Source organism: Cyprinodon tularosa, unplaced genomic scaffold (assembly GCF_016077235.1).
Source record: "Cyprinodon tularosa strain WSP-4 unplaced genomic scaffold, ASM1607723v1 ctg74, whole genome shotgun sequence".
In the NCBI taxonomy this organism is placed as follows: Eukaryota; Metazoa; Chordata; class Actinopteri; order Cyprinodontiformes; family Cyprinodontidae; genus Cyprinodon; species Cyprinodon tularosa.
In genome coordinates this window covers 2,660,354-2,685,610 of record NW_024039496.1, presented here as the reverse complement: position 1 = coordinate 2,685,610, position 25,257 = coordinate 2,660,354, and the positions used below count along the sequence as shown (strand labels likewise).

The window sequence follows — 25,257 nt, the reverse complement described above, 5'->3', positions numbered from 1 at the left end:
TAAGAGGAATCAAGACCCATTTCCACATCTGTGTCATCACTCAACTAGTTTCAAAGCAGGAAAAAAGTACACCAAGGTACACAGATTTTCATCATAACAGCTCAATGGAGCAGTGATGAATCAAACATGTTTGAGTTTAACTTGACTGAAAAGCTAAATGTTAGCTCATTAATCTGTAAGAAAAAAGCACAACAACAAAACCATCAACAATATACGATTTGTTGACTATAACCATACTCTAGTCACCTGCTGAGTCAATGGTACCTCTCGAGACTCATCCACAGACATCTTCCAATCATTCTCTGCTGTTACAGGAACTGCTTCATCTGCTGACATTAATGAGATAACATTTTCTGAGACAACGGTAGTCCAAAGAAACACTTATTCTGAAGGCTCTGGAGAAGGCTCTGCTGATATTACTGAATCACTAATTGGAACCATTGCAACAGCATTTCCAATACTCTTAACTGAGTCTCCTTCAGTCCCAACATCTGACACATCTGTAAAAAGTGAAAGTATAAAAACTTCAGACTTCACAGCATCATCAGTGTATGGTGTAGCGAAACCAACATCTGTGCCTCCTGAAATACAATATAACACCACAAGTCTTTCCGCAGATGCTTCAGGAACACCAGAACAAAACATGTCGTCATCGCCAGATTCTGTTTCTCAACCACCTGGGAAGTCAACCATTTCAATCATAGATACAAGTTCCGATGCCAAAACATCAACTATTTATATCCAGACAACTTCTGTGGAAGATAATATTTCATCTCAATACAGTTCTGTCCCATCACAAACTCAGTCATTTTTTACCACAGGAGAACCTACAACAGTTCAAACACTGCTACCTTCTTTCACAAAAGAGCATTCAGTTTCTGCAATCACTGAAGATAAAACCATGAACCCTTTAACAGGTTCTCCAATAACTCCTTCAGTCTCGTCATATACTGCTCTGCATGATCAGGATAAAGATACTGCTACTGCCTCTCCAATGGTGGAGTCCATTCCATCAATCCATGGATCAAGTATTCAACCTAACAAAATGCGTTTTGTCATGGGCACAGATGAACATACTTCTGTTCAAACACTTCCTGATGTCAGCGACAAGTCAGTCGTGACAACAGCAGTATATCAACAAACAAGTGTACAATCACCCTCAATTTCTGCATCTCACACCTCTGAAACAAAGGATGTAACAAAAAGTACTATTAGCCCAGATGGAGCACAATACTCTACATTGGAACCGACATTGGGGTCTCCTGAAACAAAACAGACTTTAACAACAACCCTTTCTGGAGAAAAGACTGAAAGTGCAGTAAAAACTTCAACTTCTGACATTACAGATAGCACAGATAACAATACCAATGTGTTCTCCAATGAAATATCCAGCACACATGCAACCTCCCCAGAAGTTTCATCATTAGTCAGTACAGAGACAACAACAGCAGAACAAGCTGATAAATATTCATCAGAACAGAAATCTTCCCCCTCAGTATCCCCCATTACTGCGAAGACAGAGAAAGTTCCTGTAACTACTGTAGAAGATGTGGATGGTTCTGGATTAACAAATACTGACCAGTTTATATCAACGGTTACAGTTATTGATACATCTTCAACTTTGTCTAGTTTTGACACAGGCACAGCAACAATATCTACCCAAGCAGCATCAACCTTTACCAACACAGATGAATATATTGCTGTTGAAAACATGACAAAGCCTATTGAAACTTCTGTCACTAAAGGAACGACCGGCTCCTCAGCTTTTCATATTCTATCATCATCGACCCCAGAATCAAGAAGAGCTGAAAAAACTGATACTTCAAGAACAGCTGTTACCTCAGCTTCAACACTATACAGTACAGAGAAACCAAAATCTGTGTCCCCTGAAACCCACCAGACATTTTCAACTTTGAAGCCTGACGAAATCTCTGCAGGGCTGGAGGAAAGTTCAGCATCTCCACTAACAAACCCAGCGACTACAAGTGAAACCCCAATTGGAACCTCTAGAATACACATTGCATCTCCTACAGGGTCCTCACTGTTCAGCACAGAGAAAACAACAAATCTGCCAGTGGTGGATGAAGAAAGTATTCAAACAGGTCAAACAAGTAAACCTTCAGTTTCTACTGCCAAAGCTGGAACAGAAAGTTCTTCTGTCAGTTCTCCATTAGAGGAAAGCTCTTCTCGAGACTCATCCACAGACATCTTCCAATCATTCTCTGCTGTTACAGGAACTGCTTCATCTGCTGACATTAATGAGATAACATTTTCTGAGACAACAGTAGTCCAAAGAAACACTTATTCTGAAGGCTCTGGAGAAGGCTCTGCTGATATTACTGAATCACTAATTGGAACCATCGCAACAGCATTTCCAATACTCTTAACTGAGTCTCCTTCAGTCCCAACATCTGACACATCTGTAAAAAGTGAAAGTATAAAAACTTCAGACTTCACAGCATCATCAGTGTATGGTGTAGCGAAACCAACAGCTGTGCCTCCTGAAATACAATATAACACCACAAGTCTTTCCGCAGATGCTTCAGGAACACCAGAACAAAACATGTCGTCATCGCCAGATTCTGTTTCTCAACCACCTGGGAAGTCAACCATTTCAATCATAGATACAAGTTCCGATGCCAAAACATCAACTATTTATATCCAGACAACTTCTGTGGAAGATAATATTTCATCTCAATACAGTTCTGTCCCATCACAAACTCAGTCATTTTTTACCACAGGAGAACCTACAACAGTTCAAACACTGCTACATTCCTTCACAAAAGAGCATTCAGTTTCTGCAATCACTGAAGATAAAACCATGAACCCTTTAACAGGTTCTCCAATAACTCCTTCAGTCTCGTCATATACTGCTCTGCATGATCAGGATAAAGATACTGCTACTGCCTCTCCAATGGTGGAGTCCATTCCATCAATCCATGGATCAAGTATTCAACCTAACAAAATGCGTTTTGTCATGGGCACAGATGAACATACTTCTGTTCAAACACTTCCTGATGTCAGCGACAAGTCAGTCGTGACAACAGCAGTATATCAACAAACAAGTGTACAATCACCCTCAATTTCTGCATCTCACACCTCTGAAACAAAGGATGTAACAAAAAGTACTATTAGCCCAGATGGAGCACAATACTCTACATTGGAACCAACATTGGGGTCTCCTGAAACAAAACAGACTTTAACAACAACCCTTTCTGGAGAAAAGACTGAAAGTGCAGTAAAAACTTCAACTTCTGACATTACAGATAGCACAGATAACAATACCAATGTGTTCTCCAATGAAATATCCAGCACACATGCAACCTCCCCAGAAGTTTCATCATTAGTCAGTACAGAGACAACAACAGCAGAACAAGCTGATAAATATTCATCAGAAGAGAAATCTTCCCCCTCAGTATCCCCCATTACTGCGAAGACAGAGAAAGTTCCTGTAACTACTGTAGAAGATGTGGATGGTTCTGGATTAACAAATACTGACCAGTTTATATCAACGGTTACAGTTATTGATACATCTTCAACTCTGTCTAGCTTTGACACAGGCACAGCAACAATATCTACCCAAGCAGCATCAACCTTTACCAACACAGATGAATATATTGCTGTTGAAAACATGACAAAGCCTATTGAAACTTCTGTCACTAAAGGAACGACCGGCTCCTCAGCTTTTCATATTCTATCATCATCGACCCCAGAATCAAGAAGAGCTGAAAAAACTGATACTTCAAGAACAGCTGTTACCTCAGCTTCAACACTATACAGTACAGAGAAACCAAAATCTGTGTCCCCTGAAACCCACCAGACATTTTCAACTTTGAAGCCTGACGAAATCTCTGCAGGGCTGGAGGAAAGTTCAGCATCTCCACTAACAAACCCAGCGACTACAAGTGAAACCCCAATTGGAACCTCTAGAATACACATTGCATCTCCTACAGGGTCCTCACTGTTCAGCACAGAGAAAACAACAAATCTGCCAGTGGTGGATGAAGAAAGTATTCAAACAGGTCAAACAAGTAAACCTTCAGTTTCTACTGCCAAAGCTGGAACAGAAAGTTCTCCTGTCAGTTCTCCATTAGAGGAAAGCTCTTCTCGAGACTCATCCACAGACATCTTCCAATCATTCTCTGCTGTTACAGGAACTGCTTCATCTGCTGACATTAATGAGATAACATTTTCTGAGACAACCGTAGTCCAAAGAAACACTTATTCTGAAGGCTCTGGAGAAGGCTCTGCTGATATTACTGAATCACTAATTGGAACCATCGCAACAGCATTTCCAATACTCTTAACTGAGTCTCCTTCAGTCCCAACATCTGACACATCTGTAAAAAGTGAAAGTATAAAAACTTCAGACTTCACAGCATCATCAGTGTATGGTGTAGCGAAACCAACATCTGTGCCTCCTAAAATACAATATAACACCACAAGTCTTTCCGCAGATGCTTCAGGAACACCAGAACAAAACATGTCGTCATCGCCAGATTCTGTTTCTCAACCACCTGGGAAGTCAACCATTTCAATCATAGATACAAGTTCCGATGCCAAAACATCAACTATTTATATCCAGACAACTTCTGTGGAAGATAATATTTCATCTCAATACAGTTCTGTCCCATCACAAACTCAGTCATTTTTTACCACAGGAGAACCTACAACAGTTCAAACACTGCTACCTTCATTCACAAAAGAGCATTCAGTTTCTGCAATCACTGAAGATAAAACCATGAACCCTTTAACAGGTTCTCCAATAACTCCTTCAGTCTCGTCATATACTGCTCTGCATGATCAGGATAAAGATACTGCTACTGCCTCTCCAATGGTGGAGTCCATTCCATCAATCCATGGATCAAGTATTCAACCTAACAAAATGCGTTTTGTCATGGGCACAGATGAACATACTTCTGTTCAAACACTTCCTGATGTCAGCGACAAGTCAGTCGTGACAACAGCAGTATATCAACAAACAAGTGTACAATCACCCTCAATTTCTGCATCTCACACCTCTGAAACAAAGGATGTAACAAAAAGTACTATTAGCCCAGATGGAGCACAATACTCTACATTGGAACCGACATTGGGGTCTCCTGAAACAAAACAGACTTTAACAACAACCCTTTCTGGAGAAAAGACTGAAAGTGCAGTAAAAACTTCAACTTCTGACATTACAGATAGCACAGATAACAATACCAATGTGTTCTCCAATGAAATATCCAGCACACATGCAACCTCCCCAGAAGTTTCATCATTAGTCAGTACAGAGACAACAACAGCAGAACAAGCTGATAAATATTCATCAGAAGAGAAATCTTCCCCCTCAGTATCCCCCATTACTGCGAAGACAGAGAAAGTTCCTGTAACTACTGTAGAAGATGTGGATGGTTCTGGATTAACAAATACTGACCAGTTTATATCAACGGTTACAGTTATTGATACATCTTCAACTTTGTCTAGTTTTGACACAGGCACAGCAACAATATCTACCCAAGCAGCATCAAGCTTTACCAACACAGATGAATATATTGCTGTTGAAAACATGACAAAGCCTATTGAAACTTCTGTCACTAAAGGAACGACCGGCTCCTCAGCTTTTCATATTCTATCATCATCGACCCCAGAATCAAGAAGAGCTGAAAAAACTGATACTTCAAGAACAGCTGTTACCTCAGCTTCAACACTATACAGTACAGAGAAACCAAAATCTGTGTCCCCTGAAACCCACCAGACATTTTCAACTTTGAAGCCTGACGAAATCTCTGCAGGGCTGGAGGAAAGTTCAGCATCTCCACTAACAAACCCAGCGACTACAAGTGAAACCCCAATTGGAACCTCTAGAATACACATTGCATCTCCTACAGGGTCCTCACTGTTCAGCACAGAGAAAACAACAAATCTGCCAGTGGTGGATGAAGAAAGTATTCAAACAGGTCAAACAAGTAAACCTTCAGTTTCTACTGCCAAAGCTGGAACAGAAAGTTCTTCTGTCAGTTCTCCATTAGAGGAAAGCTCTTCTCGAGACTCATCCACAGACATCTTCCAATCATTCTCTGCTGTTACAGGAACTGCTTCATCTGCTGACATTAATGAGATAACATTTTCTGAGACAACCGTAGTCCAAAGAAACACTTATTCTGAAGGCTCTGGAGAAGGCTCTGCTGATATTACTGAATCACTAATTGGAACCATCGCAACAGCATTTCCAATACTCTTAACTGAGTCTCCTTCAGTCCCAACATCTGACACATCTGTAAAAAGTGAAAGTATAAAAACTTCAGACTTCACAGCATCATCAGTGTATGGTGTAGCGAAACCAACATCTGTGCCTCCTAAAATACAATATAACACCACAAGTCTTTCCGCAGATGCTTCAGGAACACCAGAACAAAACATGTCGTCATCGCCAGATTCTGTTTCTCAACCACCTGGGAAGTCAACCATTTCAATCATAGATACAAGTTCCGATGCCAAAACATCAACTATTTATATCCAGACAACTTCTGTGGAAGATAATATTTCATCTCAATACAGTTCTGTCCCATCACAAACTCAGTCATTTTTTACCACAGGAGAACCTACAACAGTTCAAACACTGCTACCTTCTTTCACAAAAGAGCATTCAGTTTCTGCAATCACTGAAGATAAAACCATGAACCCTTTAACAGGTTCTCCAATAACTCCTTCAGTCTCGTCATATACTGCTCTGCATGATCAGGATAAAGATACTGCTACTGCCTCTCCAATGGTGGAGTCCATTCCATCAATCCATGGATCAAGTATTCAACCTAACAAAATGCGTTTTGTCATGGGCACAGATGAACATACTTCTGTTCAAACACTTCCTGATGTCAGCGACAAGTCAGTCGTGACAACAGCAGTATATCAACAAACAAGTGTACAATCACCCTCAATTTCTGCATCTCACACCTCTGAAACAAAGGATGTAACAAAAAGTACTATTAGCCCAGATGGAGCACAATACTCTACATTGGAACCGACATTGGGGTCTCCTGAAACAAAACAGACTTTAACAACAACCCTTTCTGGAGAAAAGACTGAAAGTGCAGTAAAAACTTCAACTTCTGACATTACAGATTGCACAGATAACAATACCAATGTGTTCTCCAATGAAATATCCAGCACACATGCAACCTCCCCAGAAGTTTCATCATTAGTCAGTACAGAGACAACAACAGCAGAACAAGCTGATAAATATTCATCAGAAGAGAAATCTTCCCCCTCAGTATCCCCCATTACTGCGAAGACAGAGAAAGTTCCTGTAACTACTGTAGAAGATGTGGATGGTTCTGGATTAACAAATACTGACCAGTTTATATCAACGGTTACAGTTATTGATACATCTTCAACTTTGTCTAGTTTTGACACAGGCACAGCAACAATATCTACCCAAGCAGCATCAAGCTTTACCAACACAGATGAATATATTGCTGTTGAAAACATGACAAAGCCTATTGAAACTTCTGTCACTAAAGGAACGACCGGCTCCTCAGCTTTTCATATTCTATCATCATCGACCCCAGAATCAAGAAGAGCTGATAAAACTGATACTTCAAGAACAGCTGTTACCTCAGCTTCAACACTATACAGTACAGAGAAACCAAAATCTGTGTCCCCTGAAACCCACCAGACATTTTCAACTTTGAAGCCTGACGAAATCTCTGCAGGGCTGGAGGAAAGTTCAGCATCTCCACTAACAAACCCAGCGACTACAAGTGAAACCCCAATTGGAACCTCTAGAATACACATTGCATCTCCTACAGGGTCCTCACTGTTCAGCACAGAGAAAACAACAAATCTGCCAGTGGTGGATGAAGAAAGTATTCAAACAGGTCAAACAAGTAAACCTTCAGTTTCTGCTACAGCAGAGAGTTCTTCACAGTTCGATGACATGTCTGCAAGGCCACAGGAACGTTCAGCATCTACAATAAACAACCAAGAGAGTACAAGTAAAAACCTAAGTGGAATAACTAGCATACGCATTGCGTCTGCTACACACTCATCACTGTTTAGCACAGAGAGTACAACAAACCTACCAGTGACAGATTATGAAAATGTTCTTTTTACCGCAGGAGAACCAACAAAACTTGATAGTTATATAACACCCCCTCATGATAAAAATATTTCAAACCAGTTGACACAGACATTGGATCCTGCTCCTTTCGTTTCTTCCACCAGGGAAGAGGTGATAGATACCCAGTTAGATGATGAGGATTCTAATGAAGAAGAAAATTCAGGTGATGAAGCTTCTGGGGACACAGATGACTTGAAAATCCAACCAGTGCTTGTGCGATCTTCTGTTGAATTGTCTGGCCATGCATCATTTACAACAAGCCCATCCGATGGAAATTCTACAGAACTTACCACCAAATCTCAAAACATTTTTGTTATGACAGATGAAGCTGAAACAGCTGACACTGAGAGTGAAATGCCTACAACGCATACTGGTACACATCCTGAATTATTGTCCCCAACCCAAGCTCCCCATATGACAAACAGAGAGACTTACTTTGCTGACCGTAGGAATGGAGATTATTCTTCTATTGATGAAGATAGTACAGGTGCCATCACATCATTTGAACCAGTTGCAAGCTCTGTTATGAAACCCAAAGCAACTTTCAATACAAAACATCCCAACAACACTGACAAAGATGCTACAGGTTCATTTGCATTTACTCTCCCCCCCTCAATCTTTGCTTTGGAGTTAATGACATCTTCCGCCACGGTGACTCAGAAGCCAATTGACTTTTCTATGACCAATACTGTTAACTCAGATTCTTTAATGTCAGTGTCCAATGACAAAGTTGCAGTTTTAGAAGAGCAAACAACACAATCATCTTATAGTGTACAGTCTGCTATAAGTGATCACATGACAGTTCACAATATTGCAAGCTCTAGCAGTGACACCAAGGTTGTGATTGTTTCTCCAACTTACAACCAAGCAGAGAGAAAGCTTGATGAACAAACATCAATATTTTTGCATCAATCTGAACCATCAGGCAGCACATCCACGGAGAATGTAAAAAATGTTAATGATTCACTTTCTGTAGCTACAGGTAGTTTGAGCCAGGAAATTCCCAGCCCAAAACTATCTACAAAGGATGATATAATGATTAATGTTGATACTATCTCTATAGTTCCCTCCCCTTCATTATACCCAACTATCCGCACAGAGGAAGCAGGAGGTGACATGGCAATTACAATGATACACAAAGTTGATTTAGGAGAAGAAAAGGTCATAAATTTAGATCTCCCCCAACCAGACCAGTCCACTGAAAATTTTTCTGAATCAACAATTCACCCCATGTCTACAAGTCAGGTTGCAGGATCAACCACTTTACATCCTGTTAATTATTTAGGGAATCAGGCTGGTTCTGGTTTGGAAAGTCATTTTACAATTCTGCCAAAGCTATCTCTTGATGCAACTGTTGAAAAATCACTATCTCCCCTTGACACCCTTGACAGTGTCTTTGATTATCCAACCCCAGACTATGATGCAGAAAACACCAACTTTCTCGAATCCGAACCTCAGTATAATGAAACCCAACAGCCCAAAAATAGTTTCAAAGCATCTCCAAGTGAGCCTTCCCAATCAGTAATGGGCATCACTGAAAGAGAAAACACGATACCCTCGGTGGTGTCAGAAGCTCACAAAGCAGTGGCAACATTTCCAGTTGATGTTGTCTCAGTCTCTACCACTGAAGGCAGTCCTGTTAGCTTCAACGGTTCCAAGTTGAGCATGATAGAAATTTCCAAAAATGTTGATAGGAATAAGTCTGACGACATTACGCCCGAGCTGCAACTAACCACAAATAATTTTTTGTCTGACTTGAGCACAGTTAAAGAAAATGAAACCAAGCCATCCAGCTCTGACAGTGTATCAGTAGACCTCAAAATCCCAAAGGCACCACAGACTTCCAGATATAAAGAGCAAACCTTGTTCCCAGAAGAAATTCAGACTGTATTTAAGGTTGACACTACAACTACAGATTATCTTGAAAGCTCCTTAGGAGAAACTATCATTGGCAGCAGTAGAGTTGTTACTGAATCTACCCCAATAATCCATGAAGAATTCACGACAACACAAGCCCACAATCTGGCAGAGTTATTTACATCTTTAGCAACAGATTCATCATCCTTCTCTGTAGAAGATGGAAAACAGTACAGTGAAATATCAACATCCCTAACAACGTCATCACTTAATGGAAGAGAAACATCAAGACAAGGAGAGGAAACAACCACCTCTGCCCCAATAAGACTTGATTTGGGCCACACTGTTGTTGGGGAGACGGTGGAAATTCCAGGTAGATTTTATTCATTGTCCTTTTTCAGAACATTTTCTGTGTTCAGATTTCTTTAATTAAGTGTTGATATTTTTTTAACAGGGATCTATTCATGTGAAGAGAATGTTTGTCTAAATGGAGGGTCTTGCTTCAAGAGAGGCAGCATCTATTCATGTAGCTGTTCCTCTGGTTATACTGGTCATCAATGTGAAACAGGTATATTTGTTATTACAAGATATTTTATGTCAGATAAATTGGAAATATTGACTCCTAAATTGTGTATTGTTTCTTTTCCCGTAAGAAATTGATGAGTGCCAATCCAATCCATGCCGTAATGGAGGCACATGTGTCGACGGGCTGGCTTCCTTCACATGTGTATGTCTCCCAAGCTACTCTGGGCTTTACTGTGAGGAAGGTACGGTTATAAAAATTCCCTTTTTGTGTATAGGCTTTTTTTTTTTTTACTTATTTCATTACAATAAAAACTTTCCACAATTATTCATAGAACTATTTTGACTTATGTTTTCATAAGTCAAAATAGTGATGGGTTGATTCATTGAAACACAGTATCTAATCAAGATACTCAGTCACATTTTGGGAATTAAACTTACTCTAATACTAGATATAACACTAGTCAATGATGAACTTAGGGTTGTCTTACATTTCTCTAAGTCATTACCTGAGCAATTTACATGCCTATTATTTAATCATATAATTACAATAAATTTTGTCTCCTTAAAGTGCTGCCTAAAGGTTTTTTTTTTTTATATTAGCCTACATGAAAAACTTAACTCCTCTGTATAAAGAACAGGTTGAAGAAAACTAGCTGATTGCATTGAGTCATTGACTCGTTGCCATGACCATGTGGTAATGATACATATTCGCTGACATTTTGTCATTGACTCTATAGCAATCTCTCACACCAAGCATTGGCCTTCTACCGAGGCTGACTAGGTGTTAAAGGGGTCATAGAATGATTATATAAGGTACTTGGTGCTGGTCCTTAAGGTCTCTGAATAGGGTGTGTAGCATTGGTTGTTGGAATATAATGTAATATTTGCTGTTCTATGAGTCCTAATGCAAGCCTGGTTATAAGCCCCTAGAATGAAATGACAGTTTTTCTTCCTTTTATGGTATGCTCATGAATATTTTGCCCACCACGAAGACAACCGACCTGCACCGTGCCCCATACATACACACTTCATCATTCTTCACCTTCACAAGACGTGCACATATTTTAGTGTTTTATGAAAAAAGAAAGTTTTAAGCCTACCCTTAAAAGTAAAAGCATGGGTGTCTGCCTTATTAAAAGTGGTAGTTGGCTACACAGAAGTAAAGCCTGATAACTAAAATATCTGCCTCCCATTCTAAATTTTGAAATTCTAGGAACCGAATGTAAACGTGCAGATTGAGAACAAAGTGATCTCAAGATCTCCGGTATAAAATGAGGTTTGGTTATTTAGGGCTTTGTACTTCAAAAGGAAGTTTATGAAATTATGTTCCAGATTTAACAGGGAACCCAACAAAGGGATAGAAGAAATGTGATCTATCTTTTTAATGTTCTTCACAAGTCTAGTGAACTGTTTTGACTTAGGCTTGTTAACAGCTGTGATTATGAATCTTAAATCAACAGAAATAACAATAAAAACCCATCTAGTGGTAGATATTTTTTCTCAAATAGAGCCAAATATAGATGTTTACACAAGTATCTGGACTGTGACTATTGCATCAAAATAATAATAATAAATCACTGTTCTATGTATTTTCATTTTTGATAACAGAACAGTTTGGTCTGTTTTAAACCACTTATTGTCATATTGATGATAACTGTAACATTGTGTCTACTTTGAGTCACTTTGGATAAAAGGGTCTGATAAATGCATAATCATAAACGTAAACACATTTGACTTCAATTTGACTTAATCCCCTCAATTTTTGATTTGTGGCCAATTTACTTCCAAGTTAACAGTGGTGTTATTTATTAACTTAAAGAGTACCCAGTGAATGAAAGAGATGGACTAAGTCAGAGGAATGAAGGAACATTTCTTATACAGTGCATATGACTTGTAGACATCATGTTTCAATTGTGTCTGTAAGTCAAAGGTTTACATTTATGGTCTCGCAATGTGTTCTTTGCCTCCACTTTTTCTTTGTGGCAATTAAGATGCTTTGTCCTTAATGTATTTGATAATCAACCCAAACTTGATAAGTGTGTTCCCATTCCCCTAAGATTACAAATCCTGGCGTCATAAAGACCAGACCATGTGATATTGAACAATATTAAGTTCTCCTCCCCTGATTAGATTCGTAACAGGAATTTTCGCCATTCTTTGATAGGTCTTCAGGAGATATGATTTTTAAGACTTTCCTCTTTAAACAAGGTCCTTGTCTCCTGTTATCTACCAATTCATTGCAGTCAATATAATTTTAACTATAAATGATAAGATTTTTTTTACAGATTTTGAAGTCCGTTTTTAGAAGCTCTTTACATAATTAACCTCTCAGGCTCTTTGCATGATTATTTCTGACTTAGCAAATTTAGACAGCAAAATCTGGGATTTTTCAGAAATCTGGTTCCTTTTGGGGCTGCTGGACCTAGTCGCACCCTGATGTATTAATATTGGAGAATTTGACTGAATTTTTTTGTAAAATCCCAGGGTGTTAGTTGGGTTTCCATCTAAATCTTTACAGCACGTGTTATGCAAAGGAAAACAAACCATTTACCACTGAAATATTTTAACTAGCCTACGCCCTAAATGTTGTCATGATAACTCTTTTGGGATTCCCACCCATATTATGTACCTAGACATGGCTGTATGGAGATTGCCAATTGTAAAAGGGAAGAAACTAGCTCATGGAAATACAACACAGTAGTCTTTTATTACTGCTGATTGTATCTGTTGTTTCTAAGAGTTGTTTCTATCTTTACAAGAACCAGGTTGAGATAAATAGTTTTATGCAAAAGTCCTGTCAAAATATTTGGGACTTAAATTATCCAAATCCTGATAGTTATAATTAAGTTCCACTCATAATCCACTTTAAACATAACATTTAAAATCTGATTGAAATCACCCTCTTATTTGAGTAAAATGTTTGGCTGCTCCATCCATCTTGACTAAATTTACTGAGTAATGTATACGCTTCTTCTTTAAGTTTAAGTAAGTTTTCCTTACTTAAACTTAGCATGGCATATGGAGGTAAAGCTGATATAAAGTAAGAACTAGATATTGCCACTTAAGGTGGTGGTTTATGTTAAAAAGAAAATTGGTTTGTAAAAGTGTTTCTTCTGCCTGGAACTGTTAATTTTCAACAATTAAAAAAGAAATCTTTATTACTCAAATATAGTGTTAAAATACCAGAAATTTCACATAACATTGTATTATGGTCTTTCTTGAAATGATAGTTGTTATGACTAGTTACTCAGTTCTTAAGTAGTCTTTTTTTTAAATACTTTTTATTCTTACTTGAGTAATTTCTTGGTTGGCTTCTTTTTACTCTTGCATGAGTACGAATATGATGAAGTAGTATTACTCCTACTTTAGTGGAATTTGTGGGTACTCTACCTATGTCTGACCCTGAGTCCTACAGAATATCTGTCATGATGCGCAGGTTTTCTAGCCCAGATGCAGAACTCACAGACAGAGAGGCAGGGAAAAGTCCAGTATTTTATTGGAACCGGTTGACAGACTTACAGGTTTGCAGATTCAGACAGGCATGGTGGCACAGGAAACACAACAATCCGGCTCAGAGGGGAGCTCTCACTCAGCTTATATAGGGAGAGCTTCTTTAATCAGCAGATGGAAAACAGCTGTCCATGCTTAGCCCAAGCTCCCCAGGCATGGATCCATGTCCCCCTCTGGTGGGCAAAGCCCCAGATCCTAACAATATCATTGTGGCATACCATGGTATAAAAAGGCTAAACTCAAACTCAATCTTTGTTTTTGTTTTCCTGAAACTTAAGTCTTTTTTTTTTTTTTTTTTGTCTTTCAGATACTGAAACATGTGACTATGGTTGGCACAAGTTTCAGGGCCATTGCTACAAGTTCTTCCCACAGAGGAAGAGCTGGGACTCTGCAGAGCGAGAGTGCCGCATACATGGAGCTCATTTAACTAGCATCCTTTCTCATGAAGAGCAACAGTTTGTAAACCGTAAGCTGAAGACCCTTTTTATACATTATTTCAGAAATTAAATAAACATGCTTTGCTTTATTACGATAGCCTTTGTTCATAACAAAAGTGAAAAAAATTATTTGGAGCAAAACAATCAAAACAGTTAGAGGACAGAATGTTCAGGAAAATGATAAAGACAGTAAAAATGCCTGTGATATCTATTTTCTTTTTTAAATGTTATTGATACAAAGTCTGAATATAAGGAGAAGATAGATTAGAAATGTAATCAGCTGTTTTTTTCTGTCCTTGATTTCAGGTCTTGGACATGACTACCAGTGGGTTGGCCTGAATGATAAGATGTACCCCAATGACTTCCGCTGGACTGATGGCAGGCCCATGGTAAGATGCTGCTCTCTAATGTATTTAACATAGCAGTGTAAATATTTAAATATAACCAAATTGATAGATGCAGACATCTAGCAAGAGTTGTTATATTAAGTATTCCCTGGCGACCTTTTCATAATGTAGTCCTTCACCTAGTCATCTCAATAGCACCTATAGAAATATATTTAATGAGAAAAATGGTGGCTTGCTTAATATTTATGTGACCCGCTGTATATTGATTTAGCCCAATAAATTGGCCAATTACTTCTAAGTAACAACAAATGTAGTCATTTAGTAAATAAAATTGGTTTAAATAACAGCTGACTGATTGTGCAAGAATCATATATCAAGTCTGGATCTCTCATAAAATTTGTTCATACCTGAGAGAAGATTAGAAAGAGGGGAAAAATGGTGAATGTGACATTTTCTCTTAAATCACTCGTAAGAAGGTTTGAAGATGGATTGAGGCCCATTGTTTTCAAAGATTGTTCTTATTGTTATATTAATCTCCCATAAGTCTGAAGCCCTTCATTATTTCCATCAAAAAAATTGGCTTCAGTATCCTGAAATGTAAATGATGTCCACTTGTGCAGCTTAGTCTCAACATCTGTACATATACATCAGAAAACCATGTTTAAATTTTTGGACATCTCAAAGAGCACTGTCCAATACATCACCCGAGAGAGAACAGAGTATAGCACAACTGCAAACCTAGCATGCAATGGCCATTCAGCCTAAGTGACAGCAGGTTAAGGAAAGCATTGATTACAGCAGCCACATGCTTAAATGCAAATTGTCATGTGGTGCAGAAAACAACACTGCATATCCCTTTGCACACATACTACATCATACTGTATATAAAATAGTTTAAAACAGGCTATGCAAGTGTCCTAATACAGATTAAAGGTGCAGTAGGCAATCTCAGAAAACTGTTCCAGCAAGCTATATTTTTGAAAATACACAACCATGCCTCTCCCTTCAAAACCCTCGAAACCACGCCTTCAAAACACATGGACAAGCATGTTGTCTGCATCGCGTCAAGAGCAGCAGGAGCAGCTGCTGGCAGGGAGACAGGCAGTGCTGATGATGCAGAGCGCTATGATCACTCCTCTAAAACTGTTTATTAACGCCTAAATTAACTTAAAATGCCGAAATCTGCCGGCAACATGATCACTTTTACTATCCTGGTAAAGCCACATGGTAAAAAAATGCATCAGAAAAGTTCTCCTACTGCACCTTTAAGTTTAAGGCAAACTTAAAGCTGTCCTATGACCTGTCTGCCAGAGGCCACATACAGGACCCAACAAACCTGTGGAGCATGGTGTCAGATGAGAGCAAAAAACCTAACTTTTGGTTTACCACAAATCTATTTCAATAAAATATGGTCAGACTAGGTATTGACTTACGGTAGATGTTGAATGCTTGAACATGCATTTATCCCAGTTTGGTTTTTAAGGAAACATTTGCTACCTTGTAATAAGCAAAAAAATGATTAAAACACAGGGACGTTTATGTTTGTAAATAACATAATTGCGTAAAAGTAAAAAAAAAAAATCCACTGGACTTGGTTTCCAAGATTTGAAGACGTTTCGCCAACGTCGAAAGGTCTTCAAATCTTGGAAACCAAGTCCAGTGGATTTTTTTTTACTTTTTTACGGAATGACTATGACCTGGATGACTGAGAATCTTCATCAGCATAAATGTTTTCAACATGTATGGAATTTTTTTACAACAAAGTCAAATGTTTTGACTATTAGTTCCTGAATATTTCTCTCACCTGATAGAGTAAAGCTTAATTACAGTCTAAGTCTGTGAATGGACTGATATGACGTTTCCTTAAAAGCAGAGGTGAAGGGGAAGCGAAACCCTGGGGGTTAACAGATAAGCAAAGACCAATTTAGAGGTGATGAGGTTGTGAATGAGCTTGTGGGGAGGGTCTGTAGACATGGACTTTTATGGTCCCTCTTTATCCCCCCCCCTCCTGAGAGAGCTCAGCCAGCAGGCAGTCACACGGGGGAAGGGCCACCAAAGAGACATACAGATGGACAGCACCTGTTCTCAGCTTTAGCTTGAGAAAAACACAGTCTAGTAACACCCCAGGGGTTTAGGTGGGTGGTCAACTCAACTGAATCCAAATAAATAATAAGAACATTTTCAACTGTGAAGTTGTATTTACCACCATAAACAGATTCACATCTATGAATGTGTGTTTGGATGGTGTTGGACAGCTTGGATATTTTCATTGAGATGCAGACTTGACAGACAGTTGATAGCTCAACCATTTGTTGTGCTGAGATGAGCAGAGGAGGAAGTCAGAGTATGTTTGTAAGCCATAATGACAGAGCACTAAGACCTAGAGGCATGATGGCAGGAAAGTGTGTATGGGGGGTGTGGTGGTGGGGGAGTGACAGCTTTGAAGTGTTTGAACCTAGAACATGCTGAAAGACTATAGTACTTCAACTGCAGCCTGGATGGCTCACAGCTTCACAGCTGTGTGGATACTGCATGGACTTAAATCTACATGTACTGTTTTTTGTTGGCAGAAACTTTCAATCATAGACATGCAAACTTCTTGAGGAAAAGTGTTCACAAAGAATGCATACTGCAATATCAGATACCAAACAGTGTTATACTTTGATAAGTGTCTGTTGGGGATAATTTAAATGCTTAGTTTCCTTTGCAGTACTCTGTTGAGTTCTCATTCAGACGTTTACTGTAGTTATTACTGAGTTTACCCTGCTCCCCCCTCTTGTGGACGTTAATAAAGAGGGGGGAGCAGGGTAGATGCTTTACTTCTGGTCTGAAATCTAGGTCTTTAGCTTTTTGCATATAATATTGCGCATCCATAAGCATAGTGAGATCAAGCTGTGTGTTTGTTTAAATAAGCCTACTTGCTTTCATTAGTTCACATTTGGAACACCTAGTGTTGGGGCCAGACAATTTTCTAGAGGCTAGGGTGGACCAATATGCACAGAGAAGTGGCTGAAAATGGAAAGGTGACAGTAGCTTTTCAGTATCAATCTATACCAACAAGAAAATGATTGAGCAAAACATCCAGCTTTTTTGTTATTGGAGCTTCACTGCCATTTTAAAAATGCCAGAGAGTCACACAAAGTAAACAGTTTTACTAAAAAGAAAAAGAGGAAGGCCTCAAAAGAAAGACATAAGACCAGAGTGTGTTTGATTCTTTCACAGGATGGCAGAAGAGCACATAGGACGGTCTTGCGCGTGCTTATTCAAAAAGTGACATAGGCATTTCTTACTTACGTTTCTGCAAAAATCGTCCACTACACCTTCATCAAATATGTTTCTGTTTAATATTAGTATATACATATATTAATACATAGGGAAATCGGTTTGGTTGTTTTCTTTAAATACATATAAAACTCCAAGATGACTTGTGGAGACTTTCACTTCTCACCTTAAAACACAAAAACTAGTTCTTTAAAGTATATTGATGTGCATACTTAGATACTGTATTTTTGTTATCAGTTTATGTTTGATTTACTAACAAAGTGTCAAATTAATCACTTCAGAAGGAAATTGCTTGTTGTAGAGGTGGCAAATTACATGCACCAGAGGACATTAAATCACTTAATAGAGGGTCAGCCAATGGTTGTCTAGGGGTGGCCATGATCACCCCTGGGCCTCCTCTCTACCTTCTCCCTTGGGTACACCTTTATTAATGGTACGATGTCTTCATGAACAGTACAGGACTCCCTCTTCACCAAAGGACAACATATGTCATAACAAAGCATACAATAAGTGCATACAGGCTGTTTGCAAATTAATCAGCACACATTGTAGATACTGCCAGGTTAAATTAAGAGATAAACATCACATGGGAATCTTTGCTCTATTTTCAGCAATATGACAACTGGAGGCCGAACCAGCCTGACAGCTTCTTTTCATCTGGAGAGGACTGTGTTGTGATGATTTGGCACGAGGATGGCCAGTGGAATGATGTCCCTTGCAACTATCACCTAACATTCACATGCAAAAAAGGCACAGGTAATGAAATCAAGCTTCTTATATTACAATATTCTTTACAAAAGCAGTAAGCAGAAGCACACAGCCTGTCATCTAAATGATTTCACACCAAATCATAAAGTTATAATTAATCTTCTTGGGATGGATGTATCTTTTCAGCTGTACAGGTTAAATTCCAAAAGAGCTGATAGTTGGTCATATTTATAGTTGCATTCAGTCAATACAGTTTGCTACGTCGCTGTTCTGCCTGTTGTGTTGAGAAGGTTGCTTAAGTAGTTCCCTTCAGCTTGTGTTTTTTCTACTAAGCCTAAATAAGATTCTTCCGACTTTTCCTTTAGTTAAATAGTGGTTTAACACAAGGATTGCAACAGTTTGATCCCACAACATTGTGCAGTGGCTCCTGAAACAGTGACTCCACCAGTGATTTCTACTTTGTGGAACTCATTCATACTCTTGAATAGGCTTTATTTCACAATGCAGTAGATGTTTTTTCACTGTATATCTTCCTTCAACGTTTCAATTTATATACCCTTACACAGCACACTATAAACAGCTAACTTTACAATTAACTTCTGTAGCTTAAGCATTGCACGCAGCTACAGCTAAAACTGTATGACAAAATCACAATGTTTAAAAGTCCACAGCTCATGATGTATATTCTCACTCTGATGTGACCTTATGACGGCCAACTGAATTTCAAACATGATTTTCTGACAACCTTACAATTCCTGATCAGGAGGTGGTCATGAGAGGCCGATCGGCCCTGGCTATCCCCTGTACATTACACGATGCACAATCAGGCTGAAAGTTGGCTCGATCAAAAAATTCTTGCACGACTGGAGAATCGGCCTGAAAAGGGCAAAAAATCATACAGTGTACAGTGTTCTTTCAGATTAGCATACCCTGTCATACCAGCATAAATATAGACATTGTAAAAAAAATAGACTTTAAACTCGATGGGCGTGTATCACTTTAGTCATGTTCAAAAAAAATTTAAGGTAAGATCTTCATACGCTTCAAAAAACACCAATACACCAGTAATTAAATAGTTTCTTTGTACATGACTAAAGGGAGACATGCCCGGTTAGGTAGTTTAAAGTGTATTTTTCATACAAAACTAAAGAGATAAACGGGTATTGACTATGGGTATGGTCATCTGACAGAACACCGGCTTTACTCTCCATGTGGAGGTTGTCAATGACCATCTGTTGGACTCGTGTTAAGTCCACAGTCTTAACCAAGATTGTGACGTTTTCTTAACAAAATATTTCTGTATTCAGCACACAATTTTAATAAGTAGTATGTAATACTCACATTGTCTGAGACCATTAATTGGTCATTTTATTATCTGTCAGCTAAAGTAGTTCATAATACAAATAAACAACTATATTACTGCTACTACTGATAAATAAAAACTAGATCCATTAAAAATAAGTTAGTTCTTATAAAAAACTTACTGAATCTGCACGTTATAAACCTTGAAAGCTAAAACTTGTTAGCATTGAGTCTAACTATATTATTTAGTCAACCTTTGCAGTGGCTATGGTACAGCATACTATTTGAGAGAGTCTGCTTGTAAAGTACTTAGAGTACTGATTTACATCATTGCTGATAAGGCGATGTAACCCTTTATTTTAACAGTTTTTAAGGAACCTTTTAGAACCTTTTATTTAGAACATAACCCAATGTTGAATTCTTATCATTTACTTTTGACTTTCTTTTTATTTTATTATTTTTTTTGCTAAAAATGTTTCTTCTGATGGATTACATGTTTGTAGTCCTTATTTTAATTATGCTATCTTTTTTCCCCAGTGGCCTGCCGCCAGCCCCCTGTAGTTGAAAATGCACATACATTTGGTAGAAAGCGTGAGAGGTATGAAATCAACTCCCTGGTGAGATACCAGTGTCGAACAGGCTTCATTCAGAGGCATGTTCCTACCATCCGCTGTCGTGGCGATGGACGATGGGATGCACCTAAAATTGCCTGTATATACCGTAAGTAGAGCAAGTATTACTCCTGCAAAGAAAGAAAACATTATGTCAAATATTGTATAAACAGGCTTATTTTCTCTTTCAGCATCAAGCTATCAGAGGTCCTTCATGAGAAGACATCAACCACATGCTCTCTATAGCATCAACAATTTCAAAAAACGGCAGGGTGAGACCTTGCACCATAATCATCAGCACTACCGGGGAAGGAGAGACAGATCAGTTCATAAACGGAGAAAGCAATGATTTTCATCTGTCCCAAAACGCCCTTGATGGTTGCAAGAAAAAAGGACCAGAAAAAAAGGCATAAAAAAACTCTTGAAAAAGCTCACAGAGAAAACCAAGAGGATAACCTGGAAGTTTGTTGCATTTTGGACAATATGCCTTATTTTAAGAGAAACTCACAGAGAAGACAATCTCTTTCAGCTGGCTTCTGGAAACGCAATGAGTGCTTTTGTTTGATATTCATTTAAGCAGAAGATGTTGCTCTCTTCATTATTTGCTAAATATATGAAACATTCGTTGTTAAGGTCATATATATATATATATATATATATATATATATATATATATATATATATATATATATATATATATATATGTATATACATATATATATATATACATATATATATATATATATATACACATACATAAACATGCAATAATACAGCTATTGTTATATAAAAGAGAATTAATTTTTGCCTTCCTATTTAATGATGCAATGTATAAAGTAAATATATGTTCTTGTATTTTCGCTTTTTTTTTTCAAAACTCTTCACATCATCAGTTCTAATTTCAAAATGCAAATAGGGTGGATGTTGAGTACAGCACAAATCCTTTTTTGTTAACAAATTAATAAAAAACACGTAATATTTACAAATTAGAGAATAAAAAGGGTTGTAAAAATTTTTAAAAACTTTTTCACAGGTAACCACAGCATGTGGGCTGAATTTCTATTCAGCTCACTCTCTTTTGGCACAGCATGTTTACATTACCTTTATGCTGTTTATAGTAAAATGCCAAAGAATCTCTTTTTTATAAGTTTTGGTTGTGTTTTAGTTATGTTTAGTACCGGTAATATGTTTTTCTTTTGTCATTTTCTTTACTTCATCACTTTACTTGCTGCATGAAAAATCTGCCATAAGAGAATGTATTTTTGTGAAACACTCAGACTTGAAAGTTAGACTTATTAGGGTGGAAAGAGATGCAAATAATTTATTTTCAAGCTGCTTTTTATCTCCTCATGTGTTTCATACTGAAAAGTAATATTTGATGATGTCACTGGTCCCAGATGTGCTCATCATTTAGTGTGAATGTTTTTGTGTGCTCAGCAAAAACCAAGACGCTAAAAATGTCAAAACATGATGCAATAAAGATAGAAATATACTCACTATTTGCAATATAATCATTTTGTGTCCTTTAACAACCTTTAATACAACAGTGGATCTGCGGGGCAGCATAAGCAATAGGTTTGTTAATACCATCACAATATATTTTTACATGTGAATGTTTATGTAACACCCCTGCAACATTTCTGTTAAAAATATTGCTTTATTCGATCTGATTGTGAATGTTTATGTGCTTTTTTTCCCCCAGTTGTGCACATAAAACAGTTTTATTTTTTTATAACAACTTGTTTAATTTTTCTACTTTGCAATGTGAATGTATGCAAAAGATGTTTGTTTGTTTTTATATATTTTATTGTGATTTCAAAGTTTTCTTCTGCTTTAATTCACCAAAGAACTAAATAAATATACTGAGGTTTAATATTAAGTTTAGTTGTTAATCATTGATCGAAGAAACTGTTTGAAATCACTGCACTGCTTGGACTGACACTGACCCTGCTGGGGTTTCACCAGCAGGTAGTGCTGTTTCACTGAGATTCTAGTGCTTTTCTGCTTGCAGAATACCTACGCAATATTTTATTCAAAAATTCAGCATTTTTCCAGTTGAATTCTGTTTCAAACCGTGCATGCTTGAAACTCCCATGGAAAGGAATCAAAATTGGCTCGGGAAGAAAAATATTTAAGCATATTTAATAGCCCCTGTGCTCTCATATAAAAATTATATTTAGGCTCATAATTTTAGTGCTGGCAGAGTGCACAGTTTGCTTGAAAATGACATTAATCTTGTTAATGCCAACCTTTCAAAGGTAAACTCATATCAATCATTGTAAAAGTTCAGTATGCTACTAAGACTTGACTTGTGATCAAAGATATATCCAAGGTGCCCCAGAAGTTGGCTGACTGGCAGTCCAGTCTCATGTCATGCACATTGTATGGTGAAACATATTGGACCCCCTCAGCATGTGCATGTTTGTCAGTGGGGTTTTGTGAAGAGGCTACTCCTGCAAATTTGGTGTTGACAGGCAACGTAAATGGTAAATGGCATGTACTTATATAGCGCCTTTCTTCAAGTCAGGAGACTTGACCAAAGCGCTTTACACTACATTCATTCACGCACGCACACACTCACAGTGGCAAGCTACATTGTAGCTACAGCTGCCCTGGGGCTCACTGACAGAAGCAGGGCTGCCGTACACTGGCGCCTGCAGGCCCTCTGACCACCATCAGTAGACAATGTAGGTGAAGTCTTGCCCAAGGACACAACAACACTGAAAGTCAGAGTCGGGGCTTGAACCATCAATCCTTCGATTTCAGGGCAAACTCCTACATCCAACGCCACTGTGGCCCTTAGGCATTTGGCACATGTAAAAGTCTGAATCCTGGAAACAGAAGACCCATGTTAAATAATAAAAGGATAAGTATGGGACTCATAACCAATGAAGGTATGTTGTTTTGGTAGAGAAATGTAATTGACTTTATAGTTTGTTTATCAATATGTCACTCAACTACTGTCCTTACTAACCCACCTACTTGCATCTGAAGTAGATGGGGCAAGATAGATAGATAGATAGATAGATAGATAGATAGATAGATAGATAGATAGATAGATAGATAGATAGATAGATAGATAGATAGATAGATAGATAGATAGATAGATAGATAGATAGATAGATAGATAGATAGATAGATCTATTGATCGATCCTATTTGGATGATAGTTCATGTTTACAGCCCAATGCAGGGTAGTAAAATATTGTAAGATTGTAAGACAGGAAAATAATAGCTGTCAAAAGTTTTACTAATGAAATTATAAAAATGTCACGTACAGACTGGTTCTTTCGAGACTGCGACCTCTGAAACCAAGAATAAAACCAGACCTTCAGAGACCAAGACAAAGGCTAACTGTTTAGAGTTTTCCTTTTTGGTTTCATTAAATGAGACTTATTATTCCCCTTCATCGCTTCTGTCAGTGAGCCACAGGGCAACTGTGACTACAATGTAGCTTGCCACCATCAGGGTGTGGGTGAATGGATGAATGACTGAATGTAGTGTAAAGTGCTTTGGTTGGGTCCTCTGACTTGAACAAGCATTATATAAGTACAGGCCATTTCCCATTTACATTCATGGGCTGGTTCAGTGAGTTTTGCATGTAGTGCGTTGATACTGTTAAGCTTGGTCTTTGCTACATATTGCCACCTTGAGTCAACAAGAATATTAGGTACAAGTCGTGTGCAGAGGATTTCATGTATTCCAAGACAAGAAGAATGAACCTAAAATATGCTGTGAAGGATGAAGTAAATTAGATACTCATTTTCCTTGTATGAACACTTTAGAACTATAGTAAAACTACAGGTCAATACTTCGCTTAGGATTAATCCCGGAGGTAAATAGAATATACATTTTGTCCAATGTTTTTTCTTTTCCTTTTCTTCCAACTGTTCATTCTTTTGAAAAGTAAATGTTCTAAGTTCTTAGTAAAAGCAAGACTGTAGGTAAATGTTTACTTTTTTAAAGCAATGGATCCAGAGGGGCAATTTTAAAAAACAAAAGGCTTTTCGTAAACATAAAAAGTTTTCTATCTAATAAAAAAAAAACAGGTACTGTAATTGCACCAAATCATTGACTTGCAGGACACGCTCTTCCTAGAAGCACATGTGGTGACAGCAGATACTCATTTGAATTTTGTCATTGACTCCACAGCAATCCCTCACACCAAACATATACAGTATGCAGCCACATTGGAGAGGAAAAACTCTCATTTAACAGTTAGTAACCCCCAGCCAAAATATTTTTACTGTAAGCTTTCCAGGTCATCATTCCAATAACAAGATTATATTTAGTCTGAGATTCCGGGAACCAGTGGTGCTCTAATCACTGATGCAGTTTTTTTCTTGTACTTTGTTTGCTTCTGCACTATCGTTTTTATTTATTTATTAATTTTTAGAAAAGTACAAAGTCTAGAAACAGCTCATATACAATTTGCAAAGGCACGAAAAATTGACACTGAAGCCAAGATTAAGGCATTAGCGTTCAAAACTGAGCCCCAGACTGGGATTTTTTTTTTTTTTTTTTATCAAGACCAATCTTGAGACAAGACCAGTCTTGAGACCTCAGAACCTGATC

At 38.0% G+C, this 25,257-nt stretch overlaps 1 protein-coding gene across 1 annotated transcript; it reads left to right on the top strand.

Annotated features, from left to right (window-relative positions):
- The first annotated feature begins 273 nt into the window (after positions 1–273).
- Positions 274–21,075, top strand: LOC119773047 (versican core protein-like). Its single transcript, XM_038269865.1, has 8 exons — positions 274–10,334; positions 10,416–10,529; positions 10,615–10,728; positions 14,304–14,462; positions 14,740–14,822; positions 18,674–18,818; positions 20,610–20,792; positions 20,875–21,075. The coding sequence occupies exons 1-8, from the start codon at positions 644–646 to the stop codon at positions 21,030–21,032; spliced, it is 10,647 nt and encodes a 3,548-aa protein (XP_038125793.1). The 5' UTR covers positions 274–643; the 3' UTR covers positions 21,033–21,075.
- Positions 21,076–25,257: the final 4,182 nt, after the last annotated feature.

Bases quoted from the DNA above. Each gene is read 5' to 3' on its own strand.
- LOC119773047 (XM_038269865.1), top strand. From the start codon at position 644: ATGTCGTCATCGCCAGATTCTGTTTCTCAACCACCTGGGAAGTCAACC. The intron at 10,729-14,303 runs GTACGGTTATAA...TTTGTCTTTCAG, and splicing joins TGGGCTTTACTGTGAGGAAG to ATACTGAAACATGTGACTAT. The intron at 18,819-20,609 runs GTAATGAAATCA...TTTTTTCCCCAG, and splicing joins CACATGCAAAAAAGGCACAG to TGGCCTGCCGCCAGCCCCCT.